The following is a 24417-nucleotide window of genomic DNA, read 5'->3' on the forward strand; positions in this document are numbered from 1 at the left end:
GTGGTAGGCCATGGACTGGACTTGTGTCTTCTGACTTCAAGTCAGGGTTCTTGCCACCATTTGTTGGGAGACATGACTAATCAGAGATGAGCACTTTTTTGAAGAGGGGGGATTCTGTGCATGGGAAGTCTGATCTGGGCCATCTCAAGAAGACCTGGGCTTCTGGACCTCAGTGTTTTGTTAGTATGAAGTCCTTCTTACAAGGGGGCTTGAATATTGGCAGGAGGTGTACACTAGCCACATTCAGGAACAATGCCGTTTAGAAACCCTATTCTACTTTCCTCTGTCCCCTGTAGAAAAGCAGTTAAACCTCAGATGCAATGAAGCTCTGTCTGAGTTTCCTTATGCTCTGGTAAACCCACTGGTACCTCTTAAATCCGTTCTGTGTGGTTTAATCCCACCTACCCAAATTATTCTCAATTAGGGACCTTGATGAATTTCTCCTAAATGACTATGAAGAGACTTCCTCTGGGTTAGAAAAGAGAAACTCTGAGTAGAGCTTCTCAGAGGGAAGTCAGGGCTTCTTGTTGCTGGATCAGCCTTGAGGAGTAGGGGGAGAGGCAGCTGGCAGGCCTGGACAGGTTTCCTGGCTCTCCAGCATGCACTTCACCCACTGCCAATGGGGTTTACTCATTTGCTTTTCACATTTCCTTGAACTTCAAACACCTTTTGGATGAGGCAAGGTCCCATGGAACTTGGAGACACCAGACTGGAGAGGGCACAGGGACAGTGAAAGACATAGCAGCTGGTTAGGAGCCCTTCTCTCCAGCCTGGGGCTCTGTTGAGCGTGGGAAGCTAGGAGCTGACCCCTGGGAGCCCTGCAACCAGGTAGCAAAGACAGGAAGGCAAGAGATGTGTGGCCACGTCTCTGCTCTGTCACTTGCGTGCTGGAGCCTCACCTGCCTCATCAGGGAAAGTGCTTAATAATACCATTTGGGCTGCCTGCTTCAAAGAGGATTTGTATAGAAGCCCAGATGAGTCAGCAAATGACCTTTACAAAGACTGTCAATCAAATACAGATAAATTAGTGTGAGCCAAGATGATGGTGGTGATGATGACTTCAACTTCCAGCCTGGTATGAGGGACAAAATGCACCAGCAAAACATACACACAAAACCCCTGGAGAGATGAAAGCTGGCAGCTCTGGCTCTACCAGTTCAGTCCAGATGCACAGCTCTGGTGTCAGAGCTGCCAATTTGAGCAGGGAATGTGCTCCCAGGTCCCCTTCTCCTTCTCCTAGAGGCACCAAAATTCTTAAGTTTGGAATAGAGTAAGGAAAACTCCTCCAGGGGAAAGTTTTGAAGGCCCAAACCTATTAATTTTATTAAGAATGTCATTCATTCATTATAACATTTCACAATTCTTTAACGTATAGGAGATGATTTCACAACTACTATATCAGTAATCGTGATTTTATCCTCCTTTTACAGATGAAGAAACTGAGGCTGAGATCAAGTAAATGAACTATGGTGACACGGCTAGTAAGTTGCAGCAATTTACACTGGGGGTTTCAGACTCCAAGATCTGTGTTCCTAAAAACCGGTGTTCAACTACAGAGCTAAAGAAAGACATGGGAGAGAGGAAAGAAAGGGGAAAATATGGAGGAGAAGAGAAAGAAGAAGGAAGGAGGGAGGGCTGGAGGGAACTAGGGAAAGAGGAAAGGAAAAAGAAAAGGAAGGAAAGAATGCAAAAATCATTGGAAGGAGCGGAGAGCCAGTTCATGCAATACACACCGGAAGGTAAGGCTCACGTCTGTGGGCGGACAGGTCCAGCTGCATGGTGCTCCGGTACTCAGGTGGTGTCCACTGTGTCCCTGCTAGTCACACACAGACTGCTACTGGAACCCTGCTCTTCCATGTCTGCAGGAAACCCCATTCCTCCACTGTGAACCCAACTCCATAGCTCCTACTTGAGACTTCTTGGTCGATTGCTTATGGATTCACCACTGGGAACCTCATCCTGCACCTGGCTGCAGTCCTGGGGGGTCCCCAGCAAGTGTTGGGGCTGTTGGGTGTGAGGGGAGGGGGAAGGGAAGAGGGTCGCCAGTCTTGGCCCTCCCCGCTCAGCCCTTCGAGCCTCTGGCTTTGGGGACGCTTGAGGTCTACACGGAGTTCGGGAGGACTGAAGATCGCAATGACGAGAGAGGCAGAGGGGTCGCAGGGACCCGCATCCCTTAGCACCGCCTGCACCGGGGCACGTTCACATATAGTTGCCCAGATAAATGAATGTGTGGTGCAAATTAAGCAGTGAAGGAATGGAGCGAGCAAAAGAGCCCAGGTTCCCGTGAGCAGAGGGCGGCACCCATGCTAGCCCTGTGGCCCTTAACGCCCAGGCCCTGATCAACTCAAGTCTGGTGCACTCTCCCCAGACGCAGTGCAAGAAATGAAACAACTGGAAACAGCAATCACAACTTGTTTCTCTCTGCGCCCGCCCCCGGCTGTTTTCTCCAATTTTGCCAAAGGTCTCCGGAATCCCACTTGACCGCCCTGCGCTCCCCGGGCCGAGCCTCTTCCTAAGCTGGTGCCTGGGCGCCGCCCCCTCTGCGAGCGCGCTGGGCTCGGGAACCCGGCGGACCCCGCGCCAAGGCTGGGGGCTGGAGTGGGAACGCCCGCGGCGGACAAGGGGGCGCTGTCCCCTAGGGGCCTCGCACTGGGACCAGGCCATGCATGCACTGTCTGCTCCCGGCAGCGACGAGCTTAGAAAGGGTGGTAGCCGATTTCTTCCAGGGGTCCACGGCTGCAGCGCAAATCCTCCTCCCCGGTCCCTGGATGAGATCCCTTCTCCTCCCCTCCTTCCCCCAACGAGGTGCGCTCCCGCGGCCTGGCACAGCCCTAGCGCCCCGCTCCTCCTGGACCGTCCCGGCCTAAGGATTTTTCTTGAGGAATTTCTGGCACAGGGGTCCAACACGGGAAATGGCCTCAGCTTCCCGGGGTAGGGATGTCCGCCTCGACCGTGGACACATTCTCTCCGCACCGCCCCCCTCTTCTCCCTGTTCCCGGCTTGGTCCCTGGCGCCAGCCAGCCCTGCCGCTCCACCTCGGGTTCCAGGATGCTCTCCCGGCTGCGGGACACCCTCTTTGCAGCCAGCACGGCTCCCCTCTCCCTTTGCTGATCAGCTCTGACCTGTGAGGATAGTGGGTGGAGCGCAAGGGCCCAGGGGCTGCTGCTGCTGGATCCTGCTGGGAAAGGAGAGGAAAATTAAGCAACCTATTTTAGAAGTAAAGTCCCTTCTAGGATGAAAATTATCATCCGGGGTCTGTAGGTTAAATTGGGAATTAAAAACAGAGAAGTTGGGCAGCCTGGGTGGCTCTGCGGTTTAGCGCTCCCTTCAGCCCAGGCGATGGTCCTGGAGACCTGGGATCAAGTCCCACATCAGGCTCCCTCCATGGAGCCTGCTTCTCCCTCTGCCTGTGTCTCTGCCCCCCCCCCCACCCCCGTGTGTCTCTCATGAATAAATAAATAAAATCTTAAAAAAAAAAAACAACAACAGAGAAGTTGCATTACTCCATCCACCTCCCTTGGGGTCCCTGAGGTCGGTCTGGGAACACATGTTGTATACAAGGCACCTATGAACTCAGTGCATACTAAGATATTGAAATTTGGTCTTAGCATTTACAATGCTTTACATCTAGAGTTATAGTAACATCAAGCATCATATAGTGTTTAAGCTTTCATGTATTTTCTCACTGAATCTTCACAACAGCCCTGTGAGATCAAGTCTTAATATCGTCCTCATTTTAGGTTTAGGAAAAAAGGCCTAGGGAGATACCTGACTTCCCCAGAGTGGTTAAGTAACCAAACGCTGAAGACAGGTCCTGACTCCAGACCCCAGGGTCTTCCCATGACCATGCTACCTCCTTCCAGGGTCACCTCTACTAAGCCCTTCAACAAGGATGGCCCTCAGTAAATATTTGTAGGTTGAATTCCAGGATCTAATCAAGCTTTTTTTGTTGTTGTTGTTTTTACAGTAGGGTGTGTCTAAGCCTTGTTCACTCACTCACCTATTCATTTATTCGGCAGTTGCTGAGTGCCCACTGTGCTCTGGTGCTGCAGTAGGGACCAGGAGGACACGACGCATTGTAGGGCGTGAGCTGGCTTCGGAGGCAGGGGCCTGGCATCTTGGAGAGACTGGTGAGCTCCCAGCCCTCAGCCCTCCGAGCTGAGCGCCTGTCCAACCCTGGGGAGTCGGGGTGAGAGGAACTGGAAAGTCCTGGGGGGCGCGGGAGGGGTGGGTCTGAGCGACTCCACTCGGAGGAGCCGGAGGAGCCAGCGGGACGGGAGAAAAGGCAACCATAGGGAAATTCCCCGAGAGAAGAGCTGGAGAGGTGGGAGCTGGAGACCCCTGGGCCCTAGGAGACTAGTGGAGATGAGGGTGTCAGAGGAGAGAGGTCAGACGGCAGAGTGAATAAAGGAGAACCCAGGACGCGGGACCGCCGTCCGCACGGCCCGGGGCGTCGAGGGAGGGTGGGGGCTGCGGGAGCTCAGCGTGCAACCCCGGGCGGGAGGAATCCGCAGCCCTTGCCAGGGTCCGGCCGCCAAGGTTGGCTGGGGGCGAGGCTGTTGAAGCCCGGGTCATTCTGGAAAAAGTAGGAGTGTTCTCTTGGGAACGGCGCACAGCCTGCTCCGGGGGGATTCCTGGTCCTCGTCCCTCGCGCCCGGCCAGGCCCAGCGAAACCTGTCTGGCTTCGGTCCTCCGCGGCGTTCCGGGCGGGGAGGAGTTGGCGGAGTGTGGCCGCGGGAGGCCACGGCCCGTCGGGACAGGGCCCCGGAGTCCGGCTCCGCTCCGGGGCGAGGGGACTGCGGGCGGCGCCCGGCTCCCGGCTCCGCGACACCTGCGCCCGGGGCGCGCGGGCCGGGAGGCGGCGGGGCGCGGACTCCGGGAGGGACTGGGGAGGCGGGGGGCGGGCCGGGGCGGGCCGGGGCGGGCGCGGGGAGGCGGCCCCCCCCCCCCCCGGCGGGTCGGAGAGGGGACGCGGTGGCCCGGGACGCCGGGAGTGGGCCCGCGCCGAGACGGAGGGAGGGGCCGCGCCGCCTTCGAGAGTCATTGGAGGACGCGGCCGCCCCAAGCTGATAAATAAGGGGACGGGCCGCGGCTGCCAGCCAAGTTGGACGCCCGGGCCGCGCGAGGGCCAGGTCAGCGCCTGCCCTGGGAGCCGAGGGAGGGGACCCCCGTGCGGCCATGGCCTCGCTGTTGGGCGCTTACCCGTGGCCCGAGGGGCTCGAGTGTCCGGCCCTGGAAGCCGAGCTGTCGGACGGGCTGTCGCCGCCCGCCGCCCCCCGCCAGCCAGGGGACAAGGGCTCGGAGAGCCGCATCCGGCGGCCCATGAACGCCTTCATGGTGTGGGCCAAGGACGAGAGGAAACGTCTGGCGGTGCAGAACCCGGACCTGCACAACGCCGAGCTCAGCAAGATGCTGGGTGAGTAAGGCGGCGGGCGGGCCGGGCGCCCCGGGAGGTCGGCGGGCCAGGGCCAGGGCTGGGGCAGAGGCGGGGGCCCCCATCCCCATCCCGGGGGCTCGCGGCTGGGGCCCGGCCTGTGGGTACGCTCGGGGCGGGGGCGCGCGGGGCGCTCCTGTGCCCGCGGGGTCGGGCATCTGTGCGCGCGCGGTGTGCGCGCAGCCACCCGGGTTCAGAGCGGGGACATCGGGACGCGGCCCGGAGTGAAACCGCGCGGCCCGCTGGGGTGGGCCAGGAAGCCCACTGGCTGGAACGGGAGCCGAGAGTGGGGTCCCCGGGGACAGGCGGGGCCGACGGCGGCCAGGTCCCCGTCGCCCTGGCGACCGGGACCTGCGCGCACACAGGTCAGGACGGAAACGCAGAGGCCTGGTGGAACCGGGGTTTGGCAGGGATACTGAAGCGGGAAAGCCACCATTCCCTGAACTTTACCACTGGCACAATCACAGAAGGAAGCTGTGACTATTATCAAACGAATATTCGTGAAGAGAGACCCTGAGGGAACGCATCCCTTCTTTTAATTTAATTATTAAACCTGCAGAAAAAAAAAAGTACGCAAATAGACTCCATTCGATCGTGTATTTCTCAATAGCAGGAGCATAGATTCTGTGATTGAGATGCTGAGGACGGCAGTGAAGTCTCTCTCCTGGAGCCCGCCACTGCCCGGTTCCAGCGGGGGCAGCGGGCCTGGGGACCGGGAGGAGCCAGACCCCAGGACGCCAAAGGAAGGATGTTAGGGCACGTTGGAAAATTTGTTGGAGTTCGGGGTTTCTTCTCTCCCACGTCTGGAGCTGAGCACTTTCAACTCCACTCTACTTCTAACCTTTTTGCCTTTCCACGGAGTTTTTATTCATTTTAAGTGGTAGAAACTTTCAAAGCGTTTTGTAGTTATGGTGGGCACCAGGCCCTGAGACAAGGGACCGAATGTGGTCACCTGAAGCTGGCCTGATCTTCCCCAACCCCACCTGCCCAGAACTGAGCTTTTTTCCTTTTCCCTCAGCGCAGTACCATGGAGGGAGGGCTGTCACCCACCTTTCTGCTGGCTAAACCTATAGGCCCACAGAGAGGGTTCCAACCCTTTCAAAGCTGCTGGTTTTAAAAGCCTCCTACCCATGGTCTAGTCCCCTGGCTAGATATGCCCAGGACACACTGGTGGATCAGTGTCTCAGGGAGCCCTTTTCTTCATAAAAAATACTAAAAATTATATTTCATACTGTATGGGCATAAAGACAAATATATTAATATATACAATATATATACAATACAGTAAAATATTTACCAAAAAGTTCCTTTTTTCCTTCAGGTTTTTAAAGAAATGAAAACACTTTTTTGTGTGTGGTGGCCCCTCAACATTTTTTTTTTTTTTTTTTTTGGTGGGCCCAGGCACTGCGCCTTTTGCTCAAACACAGCTCCTGTGACCAGAACAGAGTGAGGTTTCCCTTGCTGTGTCAGGCCAGAGGTGGGAGAGGAGCTCAGGATGGGGAGCCTTGCAGGATTGTGGCTGTGTGCTCCCAGGGAAAGGGCAGGTGAGAGGACCTGCCTGACAAATGCCTCTAGTGAGCTGATTTCTGTTGGCAATTTGCACTTAGGTTTCCAGAGGGTGTAGTTCATTTTGCAGGAAGATGTTGATTCCTTCCCATTTAACCACGCAGGCCTTGGCCCTGGGCAAGGAGCTTTTTAAAATATGGACTTTCTTAGGGCACCTGGGTGGCTCAGTGGTTGAGCCTCTGCTTTTGGCTCATGTCATGATCCTGGGGTCCTAGGATCAAGGGAGCTTGCTTCTCCCTCTGCCTATGTCTCTGCCTCTCTCTGTGTGTCTCTCATGAATAAATAAAATCTTCAAACAAAAAATATGGACTTTCTTAATAGGGGGCAGCAGGATGTCCCCCTTCCACCCCATGATCTTGCCCAGCCCTTTCCTTTCTGACCTAGGCAAGAGTCCCAACTTTTTAAACTATAAGCTTTCCAATCATTAACCTTAGAAACATCACCTGGAAATAAATGCATAAATAAAAAAAATCACCTGGTATCACCACTCTTTTTAGTATACTGTGAGTGAGAAGGCACATAAGGACAGTTATACATTAATGGCATGTAAAATGACTATTTTATTCAAATTATGGCATCCACGTACACTTAGAAACTAGAGTCACATTTTATATTCAGTCCACAGACAGGGTGTGGGGTGTACCTAGATCTTGGGCCTCTTGCAACAACTTTGCAGTCTCAGCCACGGCTGGGAACTGCTGACCAACCCCAAACCCAGAGTTCCTGACACTTTTAGAGTTGCCCTTTTAAGCGATGGCTAATTATATTAATTGACAACTCTCTCACAATAGTTATAAACTTATATCCCAATGGTAGAGCGCCTCTAATAATTGCCCTCCCTCAGTGCCCTTTGAGGGCCAGGCATGCAGAGTCAGCCAGTGGGGGTACCAAGGCAGCAGTACACATAGCTCTGTACTGGTGCCTGTGCCAGCTGTTCTGGGTGGGGGTACTTAACCTCAGAGCTAGTCAGTCTCAAACTTCAGGATATGTTAATCAGGAGGGAACTTTCAAAGTTGCAGAATCCCGAGTCCACTCAAGGAGAGAACGGTGTAAGGTGTCCAGAAATGACCTTCAGAAAACCAGCAGCCAGAGGGATGTGCAATGAACGTACTGACAGATGAGACAGCGATGCTAGAGCAATTTACAAAACAGCACAAAAGGGAGTAAGGATGGATAGAAAATGCAAGTAAACCCAGCTCTTTAGCACCAGTGGGCTACAAGTGTGGGGTGCGTCTTAAAAGAGACAGTTTTGAGTTGGATAGTATTGCAACACATTTTATAATGAGGAAAAGAGAGACCCAGAGAAACTAAAGAATTTGCTTCTGTATGAAGAGTCAATGGCTGAGCAGTTGCCCCCTGCCACAGTCAAAGCCCACTAACTAAGGAGACAGCAGGGAGCGTTGTTAGCATGAGTGTGTGCACCTGTGTGCATGCAAATGCAAATGTGTGCATGCACTGTGTACGCGTGTGCCTGTGCGTGTTGCAGGCAGATGCTCGCATTCTCATAATGGGCTTTATATGGCAGGGTCCTAACTGAACCTGAGATGTGAGGGATAATGGTCTGTTCCCTAAGTGAGATCCTCTAATTTACTTATATCTCTGAAAAGATTGACTGATCTTGAGTTCCCTCACAAGAAGGCCTGTGGGATTTATGCCATAAAAAATACAGCTTGGCTTCCTGAGAGGCGCGATAATCAGCCAAGGCACAGGGTTTTCATTAAAAGCCACAGATGATTAGACGTGATCCACTTAGGGTTAAAAGAGAGAGAGAGAGCCTAAATCAATGTGGTCGTTATATACTTTATTCTGTGTCTGACATGGGGTCTGGCGGGCCTTTTGCTGTGAATCCCGCATTGTTTATACGTTTACATCACCTAGCGGCTTTTGCAGCGGAGGTGAAGTGACCCAGTGCGTGGGGGGCCTTAGTGGTCTCGCGGGGTGCACGCGGGGCGAGGTTGGTTGGGCCTCGCAGAGCCGGGATCTGGGCTGGGAGCGGGGTGCGAGGAGTCCGCGGTGGGTGTCCTTGCAGTGGGTTGGGGGCGGGGGGACCCGCGGCTGGGATGGGGGACCGAGGCGGAGGTGCATGTGGGATGCCGGGAGGGAGGCACGGGCTCCTGAGACAGGTGCGCCGGCCTCCCCAGGTGGCGCAGATGCTGAAAGCGGCCTTCTCTGACTTGTGTGAGCAGGAAAGTCGTGGAAGGCGCTCACGCTGTCCCAGAAGAGGCCCTACGTGGACGAGGCGGAGCGGCTGCGCCTGCAGCACATGCAGGACTACCCCAACTACAAGTACCGCCCGCGCAGGAAGAAGCAGGCCAAGCGCCTCTGCAAGCGCGTGGACCCGGGCTTCCTCCTGAGCTCGCTGTCCCGGGACCAGAACGCTCTGCCCGAGAAGAGGGGCGGCGGCCGCGGGGCGCTGGGGGAGAAGGAGGACAGGGGTGAGTACTCCCCGGGCTCCGCCCTGCCCAGCCTGCGGGGCTGCTACCACGAGGGGCCGAGCGGCGGCGGCGGCGGCGGCACCCCCGGCAGCGTGGACACGTACCCGTACGGGCTGCCCACGCCCCCAGAAATGTCGCCCCTGGACGTCCTGGAGCCGGAGCAGACCTTCTTCTCCTCCCCCTGCCAGGAGGAGCATGCGCACTCCCGCCGCATCCCGCACCTGCCGGGGCCCCCTTACTCACCGGAGTACGCCCCCAGCCCCCTCCACTGCGGCCACCCCCTGGGCTCCCTGGCCCTCGGGCAGTCCCCGGGCGTCTCTATGATGTCCACCGTACCCGCCTGCCCCCCGTCTCCTGCCTATTACTCCCCTGCCACCTACCACCCTCTCCACTCCAACCTCCACGCCCACCTTGGCCAGCTCTCCCCCCCTCCCGAACACCCCGGCTTTGATGCCCTGGATCAGCTGAGCCAGGTGGAACTGCTGGGGGACATGGATCGCAATGAGTTCGACCAGTATTTGAACACTCCTGGCCACCCGGACTCTGCCGCAGGGGCTGTGGCCCTCAGTGGGCATGCCCCGGGCTCCCAGGTGACATCAACAGGCCCCACAGAGACCAGCCTCATCTCCGTGCTGGCCGATGCCACGGCCACGTACTACAACAGCTACAGCGTGTCATAGAGCCCGAGGCAACCAGCCCAGCCCTGCGTCGCCGCCGTCCTCCGCCTCCCGAGCGAGCGCGGAGCACCGAGGCCACCGCGCGGGGCTCCCCGCTCTCCTGCGACCGCCGCGGGGCGTGCAGGCCTGACCGTGCGCGGCGCAGAGGGGGCTCTGCCGAGCTGAGCGTCTCCGCGCTCCCGGCCGCCTGCGTTTTGAGTGCATTCCTTCAGATGGGTTCTCATTGGCTCCACACCCCGGGAGTAAGGCAGGGTAGTTGCTGAAAGATGGTTAACCGGTAGAGGTTCATTCCCTTCTCCCGGTCCCCATCGCGGGAAGGAACGTGTCAAACTCTCCGCCGCATTCACACCTCTCCAGCTTCTGACCCAGACGCATGGGGTACAGCGGGCCTGATCTCTGGGTCCTCCAGGTGAGGAGAGCCCTGGGCTGGGATCCCGAGGACCCCGGATCCGGTCCCGGTTCGGCCTTGGAGGGCCGGTGCAACCCCCACCCCTCTCTCTTCCCCTTCAGGCCCCTCCCGCAGTCTGTAAAGTGGGGGGACAGACTTGACATCTAAGGCTCCTTCTGCTCCAGGGTTTTCTGACCTAGTATTCTTTCGAGGCTAATTAAAAGGAAGACGAAGTTTGACTTAGCAAGTTCATTAACGGCCAACCCGGGATAACTCCGTGCGCGCAGCCCAAGAACACTGGCTTTGTGCATTTGGCTGCCTTCCAGAATGATCATGGTCTTGCAAAAGGACTCTTCCAATTTGAGAAAAAACAAAACAAAACAAAACAAAACAAAACATTCGTCTTGATTTGGGGAATTAACCACTAAGGTTGACTGCACCATTGAAAATGGGATTGAATTCAAGCCACTGGTTTTTAAACCTATTTTTAAAGATAAATTATTTTTTATTACACACGCATTTCAAGAGAATACACACAGCCTGAATATATACAGTCCGTGTATGTGGGATGTGCACCACACACACACCTGCATGCACACCCTTAAATGCACGTCTGTCCACCCTACATCAGATACTCTGGTTGATGTTGGCAATATTCTTAACGACCCAAAGAGCAGGGAGCCCAAAAAGGATTTCTGCACAGCAACATCACTTACCTCCAATCTGAATGTGTGGATTGCTTGAGCAAAATTTCAGCATACTCTCCCCTCTGCACGTGCAAAAGGAGCTTCTTTCTCACTGTCTCCGACTCCCCTTCTTCCTTTCCCAGGATTTCTTCTCTTCTGCACTGTTCTTCCTCCTTCCCTGAATTGGCCACAAATTCAAAGATCCCCTGGCTTCAAAATACTAAACATGATTCCTACTACGGCTGAGATGGCAATCCCTTCTTCTCACCAGACAGCTGGTTCTCGGTAACATCTTCAGCCAACACTTCAACTTTCCCTTCACTATACAGACTTCCCAAAGAACAGAAACGCACTGTGATTCAGAAAATGTTTCTGAGCCCTGACCCACCCCAAAAACATTTCCATCCTTCTCTCAAACCTCCTTGGAAGGAACATACCTAGCAGTGCGTGAAAAGGCAGCTGTTTTATCTTTTAATTGCAGCATATTATTGCCTGTATGAAATATGTGTTTTATATATTCTCCTATTTTTAGCTTATATTTTATATTGTTGAGAGATCCTTTTTTTTCCTTCCAAGGTGTCCTACTATAAAATTACTTATAAGATATAATTAATCTTTATGCTATTGCTGTATATGACATTTGGCAATAAATAGTAAATCGTTGACAATATGATTGACTGGTGCAGTCCAGAATGTATATTAATAATCTTGTAAAACATCGTCACAGATATTAAGCTAAACTGTTCCACTTTTTTTTTTGTAAGAACTATACATGCTTCGGAACGGTTGTAGATATTGATCTGTCTAAAATATTTAATTTAAATAAATGTTTTTGTACCATGACCATTCTATCATTTGAAATATAGTTTTGCACACAGAAAAGGTGTTCCAGGGAGGCATAGATATTATGCCCGGTTCTCCTTTATAGTAGTGGTCAAAATACTTTCTACAGTAATTTTTTTATTTTAAAAATGTTATCTAGTAGGGTTGGTTTATTTTATGAATTGTGCTCAAGAGATAAAGCCTTATTTGACACATTGGAAACAGCGTTGTTGTTGTAAAAATCGTAAGAAAAGACCAGTTCATAATTTACCTGCAGAACAATTTTCTCCTCAGGATGACTTCACATTTATAAAGTGGAATGAGGTAATTATCAGGCACTCTCAAGATAGGACGTAATAGGACGTAAGTTCTGCCCAATTGCTTGCTTACTTAAGGCTGCCACACTTTTTCCTTTTTTGAAATAATCTAGAAAAATACCTAGCTTTCTCTCTTTACTCTGCATTTATTGATGTGGTTTAACAAGACATCGCAGGCTCTCAAAACCTGCTGGAATGCTGTGGAGAAGGTAGAGAAGCACCCGGATCGGTAATTAAAGGATGTAACATCTTGTGAGGTTTAGGATTAAAATCTCAGCCAAAGATGGCCTGGAAAAAGCTGATGATTACTCAGTCCCCTTGCAGGTCATGGTACCTGGCTTCTCTATGTGGGGAGGCAGTTGTAACTTGTTCAAGTCAAGGGTAGCCCTGTGTCTTCCAGGCTCTCTGGGCCAAGGAGTGGGTTCTGGGAGGGCCCAAATGGGCATATGTTCATCCTTCAATTCTGATCATAATCTATAGTCATTACTTTAATGGCACTTTATAGGTGTAGGGACATTTATGGCCAGTTTTATGGGCTAATCCTCACTCACAATCCTAGGTGGGGCCCTGTCATCCATCCACCTCATGGTGCAGCCAGGGATACTGAGGCCCAGGTGGGAGGTGGTGCATTGTAGCTCACCCTGCTCAGTTGGTGGAGGCTGGAGTTCCAGCATTTCATCAGATACATTTGTTGGCAGCGTCAGCTGAGTAGTCTAGAGACTTCATGACTCTTTTAGTGCTTCACCATGGCATGGAATGACACGCAGTCCAATTCAGACCTATCACAGCTTCGGGGAAAGAAAGAAAGAGAAAAGAGAAAATTATAGGGTCAGAGTTAGATAAAACCTGAATTCATGGCCTTCCAGGCCCACCGTTGTGGCCGCCTGCAGGGTCATCAGCTGTCTGGAGGACTCACTGGGCAGCGTCTGCACAGGACATCGCCCTTGGCACTGCCAAATGGGCATATTTCTTTGCAGGACATACTGTGGGGGCAGGGACGTTGTCTGTGCCTCTGGGAGGGCAGGAAACAGGCAGGCGACAGGGCTGCTCTTTCACTTTGCTCAGCTGTGAGTGAAATTCTTGTGCTCAGAAGCCAGGAGTATCTTAGAGTTTTAGCTGCCCATTCTGAGAACCTATCTGTCCCCAGGGACAAGAGCATCTTCCGCTTTGGTGATGAGAATTGATGGGTGTGCACAGTTGTCCTTCGTTTCTCAAATGTAGATGTTACTATCTCACTCTTCCTAAAGATCCTTCAGTACCTGCTCATCACCCACAGCACCCAGGGTGAACACAGAAGTGGGGTCATGTGAATGCAATGAAGTTCCTGCTTCTGGGTTTCTCACTTATTAGCTCTGGTAATGTATTCATATGCCCCCAGCCCCTGCCTTCCCAACTGTATGAACTTCAACGCCCGTGGCACCTGGCTTGGCTCCATGTGAGTGCCCCGGTAGCTAATCTTTTTCCTCTTTCCAGAAGCCTTTCAGAGCATCTCCCTACCCACCACTGGGTACCTATTGTACAAAAAGTTTATTGTTCTCTGAGATACTTTCCTTCCCCATACTTCTGTGTTTATCCCAGTGAGGGGGGAGCTCTTACTCCCAACACCTGTCTGACGACATCCCATACACTGTCCAAACCCAGCTTATATGTCCCCAACTTTGCCTGGTGGAGGGGCCAGTCACTGACCTCCCTGAGCTCTTATGGGACTTGAGCAGACCTTGGTGACAGTGCTTACTGCTTGGCGGTGGAATCCCCCATCCATATGCATCTTCCCCAGCAAGATAGACACATAGTAGTCGCTCAAAAGTAACATGAAGGAATGAAGGAATGAATGAATGAATAAACATCTGAAGTATTCCAGTTAATCTTCTTGGTAAAGGCCTAAGACTTCCTGGGTCCCCATTTCCTTGCCTATCTCTCTGCACACCAACACCTGGAGCCTTTGTGTGTGTCTAATTCTCAGGGCTCTGAGGCTGGAGATACATCTATGGCTAGTCACTCTCACCTGCTAGATTGTAGTCTGTAGTAAACAGGTCAGGAAGGGGCACAAGTGTACTGCAGGATGATCTCTTCTACCATCCCATCCCAGAGCAGCTGGATAGAGCTGGCTTTGTAATGTTTGTAACTGCTTGCTTTCCTTTTGAAAATTAGGCTCTTGATTTTCTCCCAGAGAAGGGGATTTGGAAGGAAGGGAGAGGGGAGGGGGAGAGAGAAGGAAAAAGGGAGAAAAGACACACACACTATCTATTATCTATCTATCTATCTATCTATCTATCATCTATCTATCTATCTATCATCTATTTATCTATCATCATCTATCATCTATCATCTATCTACCTTAGTCCATCCATCTTTTTAATCTATCCATCCATCCATCCTATGCATCCATCCATATCTATCATCTATCTATCTCCTATTGATATTTAAATTCTTAAAAGAGAAAGTCTTTGTGGAAAGTTTAGAGAAAAAAGATAATCTATTATTCATAACTTCAAGACATTGCTGGTAATTTTTTTTTTACATATGTCCATCCAGTCTTTAAAAAATCTTTTTTTGTCTAACTCTATGTATGCGTATGTCTTTTATAATAGACATTTTTATTCACTAATATTAAGTAAACATTTTCCTGTGCTGTAGACTTAGTTTTTCTGTAAGAGGTATTTTCTTTCCAGTTGAAATGGCAATTTGGAAAAAAGAAAAATTAGCCACTCCATGACTTTGACATAGCTATATTCAATATAGTCATGTTGGTATGCCGAACTTCTTAGTCTTGTATTTGTGTCTTCAAAATTGTACCTGGTGTGATCACAGTGTAGATATAGGTACCACTGGTATTTGGCTTTATTCTCTCAAAAGTCATAGGAAACATGAAAGTTTCACCATATTCGATTTTCCACTTTTCTTTTTTTCCACTATAAATAACACTGCAGTTAACATTTACTTGTTTATATCTTTGGCTAGTCTTCCAGCAAGGTATCACCAGATCTAGACCTACGAACAGGTTTACAGCTTTTGCTTCAACTGCTGGTGTGTTGGGTTTCCCAAAGAGTCTCAATTGGTAGTGAAGGCACAAAATGCTTCCATTCAATTCCCAGAATGAACTAACTCTTTCTTAACAGGAAGAATTAAAACACCTGAAGACTACTTATGAGTGACTTAAATCATGCTCAATTGGCTTCACTTGTCATGGTGGCTTTGTCTTTCTGAGGACCTATTATGTGCTTGCTGCTGGTTTCCATTGGCAAGTTGTGAGTGTTCCTTTGCCTAAACACCATGGATGGCATGTCCTTCTCTGAGCATCAAGTTACTACGCAGGGGAAAGGATTATTCTATCAGCAAGGCAGTTGGGTTGGTTTCTGAGTCCCTCAATACACCTCAATACACTGCTGGCTGTATTCACAGGGCACTCAGAGTTCTAAACACTCTAGGAGGGTGTCTGGAAAATGCCTGAACCTAGAGGTCTGACGTTACCACATCACTGGATTTTAATTAGGATTTGAGTAAATCCCTGAACCTGTTGTTTCATCTAAGGAAATGGTGGATTTGTAGATACTTGAGAAATCATAAAGTTTCTATGCATGTACAGGATAGCTATTGTCTATTTCAGGTTTCTTTAAACAATTGAGTTTTTTTTTTGTTTTTGTTTTTGTTTTTTTAGGCTTGGAAGCTGGTACTAGTTTGAAAAATCTGGAACTATGCAATTGTTGTACTGGGATTGCTTGTTTGGGAGATATAAGGGGACAGACCTACAATATGGCCAGGGGGATTACAGATGACTCATTTGGTTTCCCTGTCTGGACACTGAGCAGGATTGGAAGAGACCACGGGGTCATTTATACCATTCTCCTGCCTCTACTGAGGGCAGCGTCATAGCCACTCTTGGCACATGGCTTTCTATCTGATCTGAGAGTCCTCCAGAAAAACAGATCTTTCTCTGTAAGCTAGTCCAACAACTTCCATCACCAGAAAGTTCTGTCTTGTACCTCACCTAAGTCCCTCCTGCTTCAGTCCAAGTCCATGTGGGTTGACGTCATCTGTGGACAGGGACACATTTGTCCCCATCTTGCTCAGGTACTCCTCATTCCTGCAGGCTGGTGATCATACCGTTTTGCTCTTCGCCACTGTGGGGCCATGTCTGAGGCCCCGGTTAGGGTGTGGTTTCCTCCAGGTCCTCCTGAGGTCTGCATTCCCCTTAATCAGAGGCTGAACTTTGTAGGGACATGGGAGGGGTGGGAGGAGGAAGGTCTTATTGTACGCTGCATGACAGAGGGAGGTAGGGGATTTCACCAGGGAATGGGAGCATGGACTCCGTGGGCACTTCTGGAATGTTCTGCATGTAGGCATAGGGTGTAGTCATTTCTCAGAGGGTCACACAGCTGGGTCTAATGGTGGGTCTCCTGGCTCTGTTCACCACAATTCCACTGGTCACTCATCTTCCATCCCTCTGAGGGACTATAAGGTTGCACAGGTCTGGGACAAGTGAGGGGGGAGACCTTAAAACAACAAAAATGTTCCACTGGATTCTGGAAAACTCACTGGATTCTGATGAATGAAGTGTTTGCAGCCTCCAGAGGCCTCGGGGTGCTGGCTGTTGCATCTTAGAAGTCCTGATGACAAACCTAAACGTGGGGCTGTGGCTTCCGTGGGTAACAGGTCATGTGAAGAGGGCAGGTGGCCACATGTGCGTGCTCTGGCCTGTGTCTCTCCACACCGACTAGTCCTTATCATGTCAGAGAAGGCAGAGAGCTGCATAGCTCTTCCATTCCAACCCGACAAGTCCTAGAACCTGCTTTTCTTTCATTCCCTTCCCTGAAAAGCAGAAGCACCAGCTCCATATCTCAGGGCACCATGAAGGTCAGGGAAATTGTGGAACCTTAAAATCTGTGATAAAGTGATTTGTTCTGCAGATGACCAGCACTCCATTGGAGGCGTCCTAGTGTAAACAGAATGGTGATATTTTCACTGGAATGAACAAGGGGGTTTGGGATTAGGAAATTCTTGGCCCAGTTCTGTGACCTTGAAAAAAAATCACTGGAGGTCAGAGCTGGAAGGTATTGTTATCATGCTGTCAACCCCCAGGTGTGATAAGAAAGGAAATGGAGGCCCAGAGAGGTCAGGTCAGGGGACTTGCCTGAGAGCCAGCCACTGAGAGTAGTACAAGCGGGTGCAGCGCTCTGGGGGGCGGGGGAGATGCCGTGGGGAGGGAAGGGGTGAGACCCTCCAGGACCGAGGTGGTCCATCTTCCTTAGCCAAGCAGGGTGGCTAGGACAGGGCTATGGGAGAAGATGCCCCCACGGCTCTCTCTGCTGGATGGGGCGGGAGTGTGTGGAGGGAGTGTCTTAGCTGTGGGCAAGGGCTAGTGGCATAGGTGCAGGGGCAAGGGGTAATGAGAAAAAGGAGCCCTGGGAATGAGATGGGAGGGGAGGCAGGAGCCGTGTGGCAGGCCTTCAGAAGACCTCCCTCCTGTGCTTCTTAAAATCCAGCTGGTCTGGTGGGTGCTGGCCCGGGGTGGGGGAGTCTAGGAACAAGCCTCCCAGAGGATAGAATCCCAGTGCACTATGCTCGGAGGCAGGCATACCGCCCCAGGGTTCCCAGCCACTTCAGGGAACAAGTGGTGGCTTCCGAGGACCAGAGGGGCCTGATGAGCCGCCCAGACATCTCCAGGAGCCAAGGGAGCCCCGTGTCCTGTTTTGCCATCCCTGCCTCCCCCAACCCTGTGCCCAGGCTGTAGGAGCTGGGGGGCCAGGGTAAAAGGCAGCAGGGGGTCAGGGGCAGCAGGGAGGCCAGGAGGCCAGGGAGCCAGGGCAGGGCTCCAAGGGCAGCAGCAGTGGTGGAAGATGAAGAGGTGGGGAGGAGGGGCCTTGAGAGGGCGGAGGAACAGCCGGGCTGCTGAGTATTTTCCTGCCCACGGGAGCTGCTGTGACCAGGAGGAGGTGGAGGATGTGGCCGGAGCCCAGTGTTTCCTGCCTGATAAGCCAGCCCCTCCCTGGGAGCCCTGGCTGGGCCTACCTTCTCGCCCAGGGCCCTGCCAGGGAGGGACTGGCTGAGGAGGAAAATCACTTCTCCAGATTAGCTTGCCCAGGCCGAGCCTTCCTCCCCCGCCCCTGTCCCCATGGCAGCCACAGGAAATGAGGCTGGGGCCCAGCGGCCCAGAGGTCCCCACCTTCAGGGCACTCCGGCTCCAGGCCCAGGGACTCCGGTTTGTCTCAGGGCCCCGCCATCCAAGTCCCCCCAAGAGCGGAAGCCTTCTTGCTCCAAAGTCAACCATTTCCAAGGGGGGCAGTGACTGCAAAGCTTTCATGTGTTTGTCAGATCTCATGCCTGGAGTTTGGGCCTAGAAAACCTGTCCCTTTACTCACGGTTGGTCCACACAGCAGCCCCCTCCCACCCGGCTAACTGTCCAAGGGCCCCGAGGGCGGAGGTCATGGGAGGCCAGATGCCAGGCTGGGCCCTGAGACCCAACCCTTGGCCCGCTCTGCCCTCACGGGGCTGTGTGGCTGCAGAGAGTCTCTGACCTTTTCCAAGCACTGCTCCTGGCCTCTAGGTCTCTAACTAGGAGGGAGAGCCACAGGGGAGCTCACGGCCTGCCGCCCTCCTAGCAGTCCCCATCTGGGACTGACTCAGAACTCAGGACATTTCTGGCACTGCAGGAACAGTGGCCAGCATTTAAGAGGGTTGGGCCCCCTCAGGGCAGTCCACCCCACCAGGGAGGGAGGAGCCTGGGGGGACAGCTCCTCCTCCTCAGTGGCGCTGGGCTGACCTGGCTTCCTGCTCCCCTCTCTTCTGCCCATAGAGAACATCCTCTTCTGTTTTCCCACCCACCACCCTGTCCCCCGGGGCCAGTCTCCTCCCTGGAAGCCAGGCTGCCTTGGCTCCAGGTTGGGAACATAGGCTCCCAAGGCAAGGGAGAGATGCTTCTTCGAAAACACTGTTTCGAAATAAGGACAGAGTCCCAGAGTGTAGGATCACGGCTCAGAGACACATTCACACAAGCCCCACCAGGAGTTTGGGCCACCCATAGCAGGTGAGCCCCCTACAACTGCGTGGCGCTCCCTCAGGCTGGCCACCCCCTCCCCGCCCCGCTGGTGAAGGCACCCCTCTCCCCACTCCCACCCTCACGTGGAGGCTGATTCTCAGTTAACCGAACTGCAGAAAGGGAGAGTATTTGATGCCCGGTGCGGACAAACACATACTTGCCGAGGTGAAAATGTTTATGTAGGTGTGGACAATACCTGAGTGTGCACACTCACGTGGGCAGCCAGGCAGCCCCTCTACCTTCACACTCGGTGCACTGCCATTTATAAAGCGCCCTCCCATTTGGTATTTCATGCGATTGTCATGGCAATCCCGGCGTAGGTATGGTTATGCCCCCTTCACAGGTCCTGGAGCTGATGCTCAGGTGGGGCAAAGGAGTGGAGTCAGGTGTCATCGCCGGTAAGCAGACGGGGACCGTGCCCGAGGCAGGGCTGTTTCTCGGCCTGCTCCCTGGGGTGAGCATCCACACAACCACAGCTGAGCCTCAAGAGCCCAGGTGCAGCCCAGGAAGGTACCAATTCCACCGGCAGCAAGCCCACCTGCCTCCTGGCTGAGGGCACAGGGCCACCTGGGCCGCCAGGCCTTCCTTTGCTGTCCTCCCAGATGGGCGGTCTCCTGTTCGTGGGATACCTGGAGATGAGAGAGGCGGGTGAAGGGAGAAATTCAGGGTCCACACCTTTTCATTTTATGCTCTGCAGGGCTGGCTCAGCCACATGCCTGCTGTGTTGCTGTGTGACCTTGGGTAAATCACTTTCCCACTCTGGACTTCCATAAATTAGGAGGTTATACTCAACAGTTTCCAAGGGGAAGAATGCTCTGCCTCTCGAAGCCTGTGAAAGAGAAGCAAAGAAAAGAAGGGAGTTCCCCTCCTTTCTGCTCCTGGCCTCAGCATGGAGTGGTCTCTAGGGAAGTGGTAGTGGTGGGGTGTGCCCAGTGCAGCGCCACCCTGCGCAGAGCTGGAGCGGTGCCTCTGACACCCAGGCCCTGAGCATCTCCTACCACATCAGCCCATCCTGGCTCCGCTGCTCTGGGCCTCTGTCATCAGGCTCAGCTTCTGTCACCAGGCTACACATGAGGCCCCTGGACACCTGGTCTGACCCTGCTCCCACGTATCACCCCACCCCACCTCCTTGGGACTCAGCCCCACCTTACCCACATCACCTGATCTTTCTACCTCCCTGCACAGGCTGTTGGGCTGGACAGGATGAGGTAAGAGGCCGCTGTCATCTGAGCCTAGCCTGGCAGGTCCTCATGTAACCCTGACGCAGAGGAGCAACCCTCCCCGTCAGGCATGACCCGGTGCAAAGGCTGCAGCTGGTCTCCAGAGGGATGCTGGGGTTCCTCCATGGTCCTTGGAGAACCCTGGGCAGTGCCCACTCCAGGCCCTCACCACTATCACTCACTGGCTATCACTCTGAGCCTGTCCCCCTCCAGTCCAGCTAGAAGTTCCATAAGGCCTGGAAATACCACCTTTTTGCTTAAACTTTCGCCTATGAGGTAAAGCTTAGACTTTTCAGAGGACATTCAGGCCCCACTCTCCTGGCCAGCCTCTTGTGCCCTGACTCACTCCCTATAGCACACCCTGAGTTCTGGGCACAGCAAATTTCCAAATAGGACTCGTTTCCTCACACGGCAGTGCCTTTGCATAGGCTGTTCCCTCAGGCCGGAAAGTCCTTCTCCACATCTTTGCTCTATGGATTCTTCCTTCATGTCTCAGGACCCAATTCAAATGTTCTCCTCCCCCTCAGAGAGCCTCTTCCACGCACCCTCCACCATCCAACCTACCCTGTCCCAGTCCTTACCCCAACCAAGTTCGCAGCCCCAACTTCTGCGTATTCCCATCACACAGCATCTCTGGTGCAATGAGGCAATCTCTGTTTTTGAGCCTCTATCCTCCCACTAGTCTGGGAACATGTTTATCTCACAAGGCACCTTATTTATCTTTGATTCCACGGGGCCTACTTTGCATCGGGCACATAGTAGGTGTCCCATCAACATCTGTTGGGTGATTGAACAGCTACGCAGGGGTTGGATACTTACAGGTCAGTTCTCTGCCTGATGTTTGATCTTAGACAAGTCGCTTTGTTTTTCCGTGACTCAGTTTTTCTTTGGTACTGGTTCATGTCAAGAATTTTCAGATTATGGTAATAAATAGAAGCAATAGGAATAGCTCAGGAGATGATCAATGGTGAGATATAAATTTCTAAGACAATCACCTCTTGGTGATCCCTGGAAAAATTTAATTCTACATTGGCTCTCTGCCACCTCCTAGCCCGCGTTCATACCCCACCCTTGGCCATCAGTCAGGAATGAAAACTATTTGTAATATTGTCCCCACCAGAGCAGATTAGGAAGAAAATTGGTACTGCATCTGGGAAGATGATATATATATATATATATGTATATATATTATACGTGTATGTGTGTATATATAGGAATGCATAGCATTTATTAGTAGTATTACATAGCATTATTATTAGTAAGGAGCAAGCTGTTAATTTTTTTTTAAGATTTTATTTATTTGTTCATGAGAGACACACAGAGAGAGCCAGAGACACAGGCAGAGGGAGAAGCAGGCTCCCTGTGGCGAGCCCGATGCAGGACTTGATCCCAGAACCCTGGGATCACAACCTGAGCCTCAACCACTGAGCCACCCAGGTGCTCCACTGGCTGTTAATTCTACAGTAATAAGGATGCTAAGTTCGCCTTGGAAGTAAATTTAGCCCTTTGGTAAGTTACCTTTCCTGAGCCTAATTTAAAAAACCTTTTATTATTTCCTCCATTAAACATGTTATGAGATATATACAGAAAGCTTGGAAATACATAGATACAACAACAGAAAGAGAGAGAGAGAGAGAGAGAGAGAGAGAGAGAGAGATCCTCCGTATAATCTCCGTACAAAGGACACCTGCTGTTAACATTGTGTTGTATTCCTTTCAGACTTTTTTTCCTAGGTATACGCGCATGCTCACATAAGTATTTTTAAACTCTATTTTAGACTCTTGGCATTACATTGTTTTGTAAACTCACATTTTTGAAAAGCAAAAATGTAGCTTGAATATGTTTCAGCATCCATGCATACCTCTTCCTGGATGATGAACATTCTGTTGTGGGCTCTTCTAGAAGTTGCTTTTCTGTTCCCTATCTTCTCAGACCCCATGAACACCCTGTGGTTTGCTGAAGAAGTCCGAGTTGCCCTAAACGAGGACCTACCTCTCGTGCCAGAATGAGCAAAGTACACAATCGCCACCTGAAGACACCTGAAGGGTTTCTCAGCCTTCAGCTGGACCCCTCTTTCCAGAAGCACAGCCACCCTAGGACTCCCTCCTGTGCATGTTCCCCAGGAAGTGTGCGGAGCTTTCTTTCTGGTGGTGTGTATTAGGAAAATAAGTAGGCACGGTTTCCACTTTCTAAGTATGGGTTATATTTTCCCACTGAATGTCAGTTTTCAAACAACACGGTCCTTCATCTCCTGTATCATGCAGCCCCTTCCCCGTGCAACCAGCTGCGAGTCAGCTCTGGTGGGAGCGGCTGCTCTGGCATGGGGAGTGCAGGCTCAGATCTGGGCAGCAAGGGACGCAGGGATGCCCACTTTCATTGCCATGCTGGGTGCCTGGGAGGGAAGTGACTTGTCTGAAGTTTGCTTAGTGAGTCAGCAGCTTGGCCCAGCTGCCCTGAGAGTGCTGGGAATCGGCCCGGGGCCCTGGGCTGCCAGGCCTCAGCCTCTGACGTGCATAGTCTTGCTCAGGGCGGAAACCTCTCTTCCTGGGAAGGCGGGGCAAAGGCCCTGGGGTATGCCTGAGCCTGGAGATGTCTCCCTCTGCTAGAAACTGCCCAGGGTGCTTCTGGGTGGTATTTTCCCATGTGCGTCTTCTCTGTCCAGCCAGACCGTGACTGTGCAAGACATGGTCTTCCTGTCTCCTGTACCTTTCCAGATTGAACCCCTGCCAGTGCATTGCTGCAGGGGAGAGAAAGTGTGCACAGGGGGTAGAGACTTGGACCTGGCTCTCAGCTCCCCCACTAGCTAGCTGTGAGAACCAGGGTGAGTCACCTCATTTCCTCGAGCCTCAGCCTCAGTTTCCTCAGCTGGAAGAATGGGGATATCGAGACCACCCCTTGGCCCTGCCTAGGGCGGATAGGTGGATTGAAATCTCATGCTGTCATCTAGTGACTCAAACAGGCACTTAATAAATGAGCACTGCACCTTATGCTTCATCTTGCCATGGCCCACCTGAGAATCACAGTGGCTCCCTACCCTGGGAACACGGCCTCATATTTAGGGTTCTCTCTCATATTTCTGTCCCCAATGCCCCTCTGCACCAAGACAGACTTCGTGGAGGGGGCATGGTGCCCCAGTGCACACAGTTTACAAAAGGACAGAGCTTGCTATGCAAATGCAGCTTCAGACCAGGCTTCCCAGTTCCCCTTCTAGAACTAGGAGGGCAGGAGCACCCCCAGCACTCCTACACAGATATTCTGAGCCCCTAGGAGTCCAGCAGCCAGCCTTATCTCCTCTGACCCTGCTGCCAACTCTTTTTTTTAAATAATAAATTTATTTTTTATTGGTGTTCAATTTGCCAACATACAGAATAACACCCAGTGCTCATCCCGTCAAGTGCCCCCCTCAGTGCCCGTCACCCATTCACCCCCACCCCCCGCCCTCCTTCCCTTCCACCACCCCTAGTTCGTTTCCCAGAGTTAGGAGTCTTTATATTCTGTCTCCCTTTCTGATATTTCCTACCCATTTCTTCTCCCTTCCCTTATATTCCCTTTCACTATTATTTATATTCCCCAAATGAATGAGAACATATAATGTTTGTCCTTCTCCGATTGACTTATTCCAACTCTTACCATCCACCCTTCTATCCAGCTGGGAGCCTCGGCTCAGGTTGGGGCTCCGCCCACTCAGAAGCCCTGCCCTACGCTCCCTGTCGCTGGGGCCTACCCTTCTGTGCCCTCCTGCGCCTGCCTGAGTCCTGCCTCCTCTGTGACCGGTCCGCCCCTGCATGCCTAAGCACCTGCCACCCTCATCACATACTGCCCTATGGTGTTTTGGC

The 24417-nt window shown here is 52.3% G+C and overlaps 1 protein-coding gene across 3 annotated transcripts; it reads left to right on the forward strand.

Annotated features, from left to right (window-relative positions):
- Positions 1 to 1361: 1361 nt before the first annotated feature.
- On the forward strand, positions 1362 to 22718 carry SOX7 (SRY-box transcription factor 7). 3 transcript variants are annotated; one of them, XM_072796072.1, is made up of 3 exons: positions 1362 to 1481; positions 4020 to 4130; positions 9187 to 12029. In XM_072796072.1, the coding sequence occupies exons 1-3, from the start codon at positions 1460 to 1462 to the stop codon at positions 10113 to 10115; spliced, it is 1062 nt and encodes a 353-aa protein (XP_072652173.1). In that variant the 5' UTR covers positions 1362 to 1459; the 3' UTR covers positions 10116 to 12029. The 3 variants fall into 3 exon arrangements, 2 of the variants coding, with proteins under 2 accessions (XP_072652173.1, XP_072652172.1); XR_012016458.1 differs by lacking the exons at positions 1362 to 1481; positions 4020 to 4130 and adding exons at positions 5016 to 5416; positions 22514 to 22718 and having other exon boundaries at positions 9187 to 10521; XM_072796071.1 differs by lacking the exons at positions 1362 to 1481; positions 4020 to 4130 and adding an exon at positions 5016 to 5416.
- Positions 22719 to 24417: the final 1699 nt, after the last annotated feature.

The sequence above is a fragment of the Canis lupus genome, chromosome 24 (genome assembly GCF_048164855.1).
Source record: "Canis lupus baileyi chromosome 24, mCanLup2.hap1, whole genome shotgun sequence".
NCBI classification, from domain to species: domain Eukaryota; kingdom Metazoa; phylum Chordata; class Mammalia; order Carnivora; family Canidae; genus Canis; species Canis lupus.

Excerpts from the sequence above, each read along its gene's own strand:
- SOX7 (XM_072796071.1), top strand. The coding sequence starts at position 5,179 with ATGGCCTCGCTGTTGGGCGCTTACCCGTGGCCCGAGGGGCTCGAGTGT. Across the intron at positions 5,417-9,186 it reads CGAGCTCAGCAAGATGCTGG|GAAAGTCGTGGAAGGCGCTC; the intron begins GTGAGTAAGGCG and ends TTGTGTGAGCAG.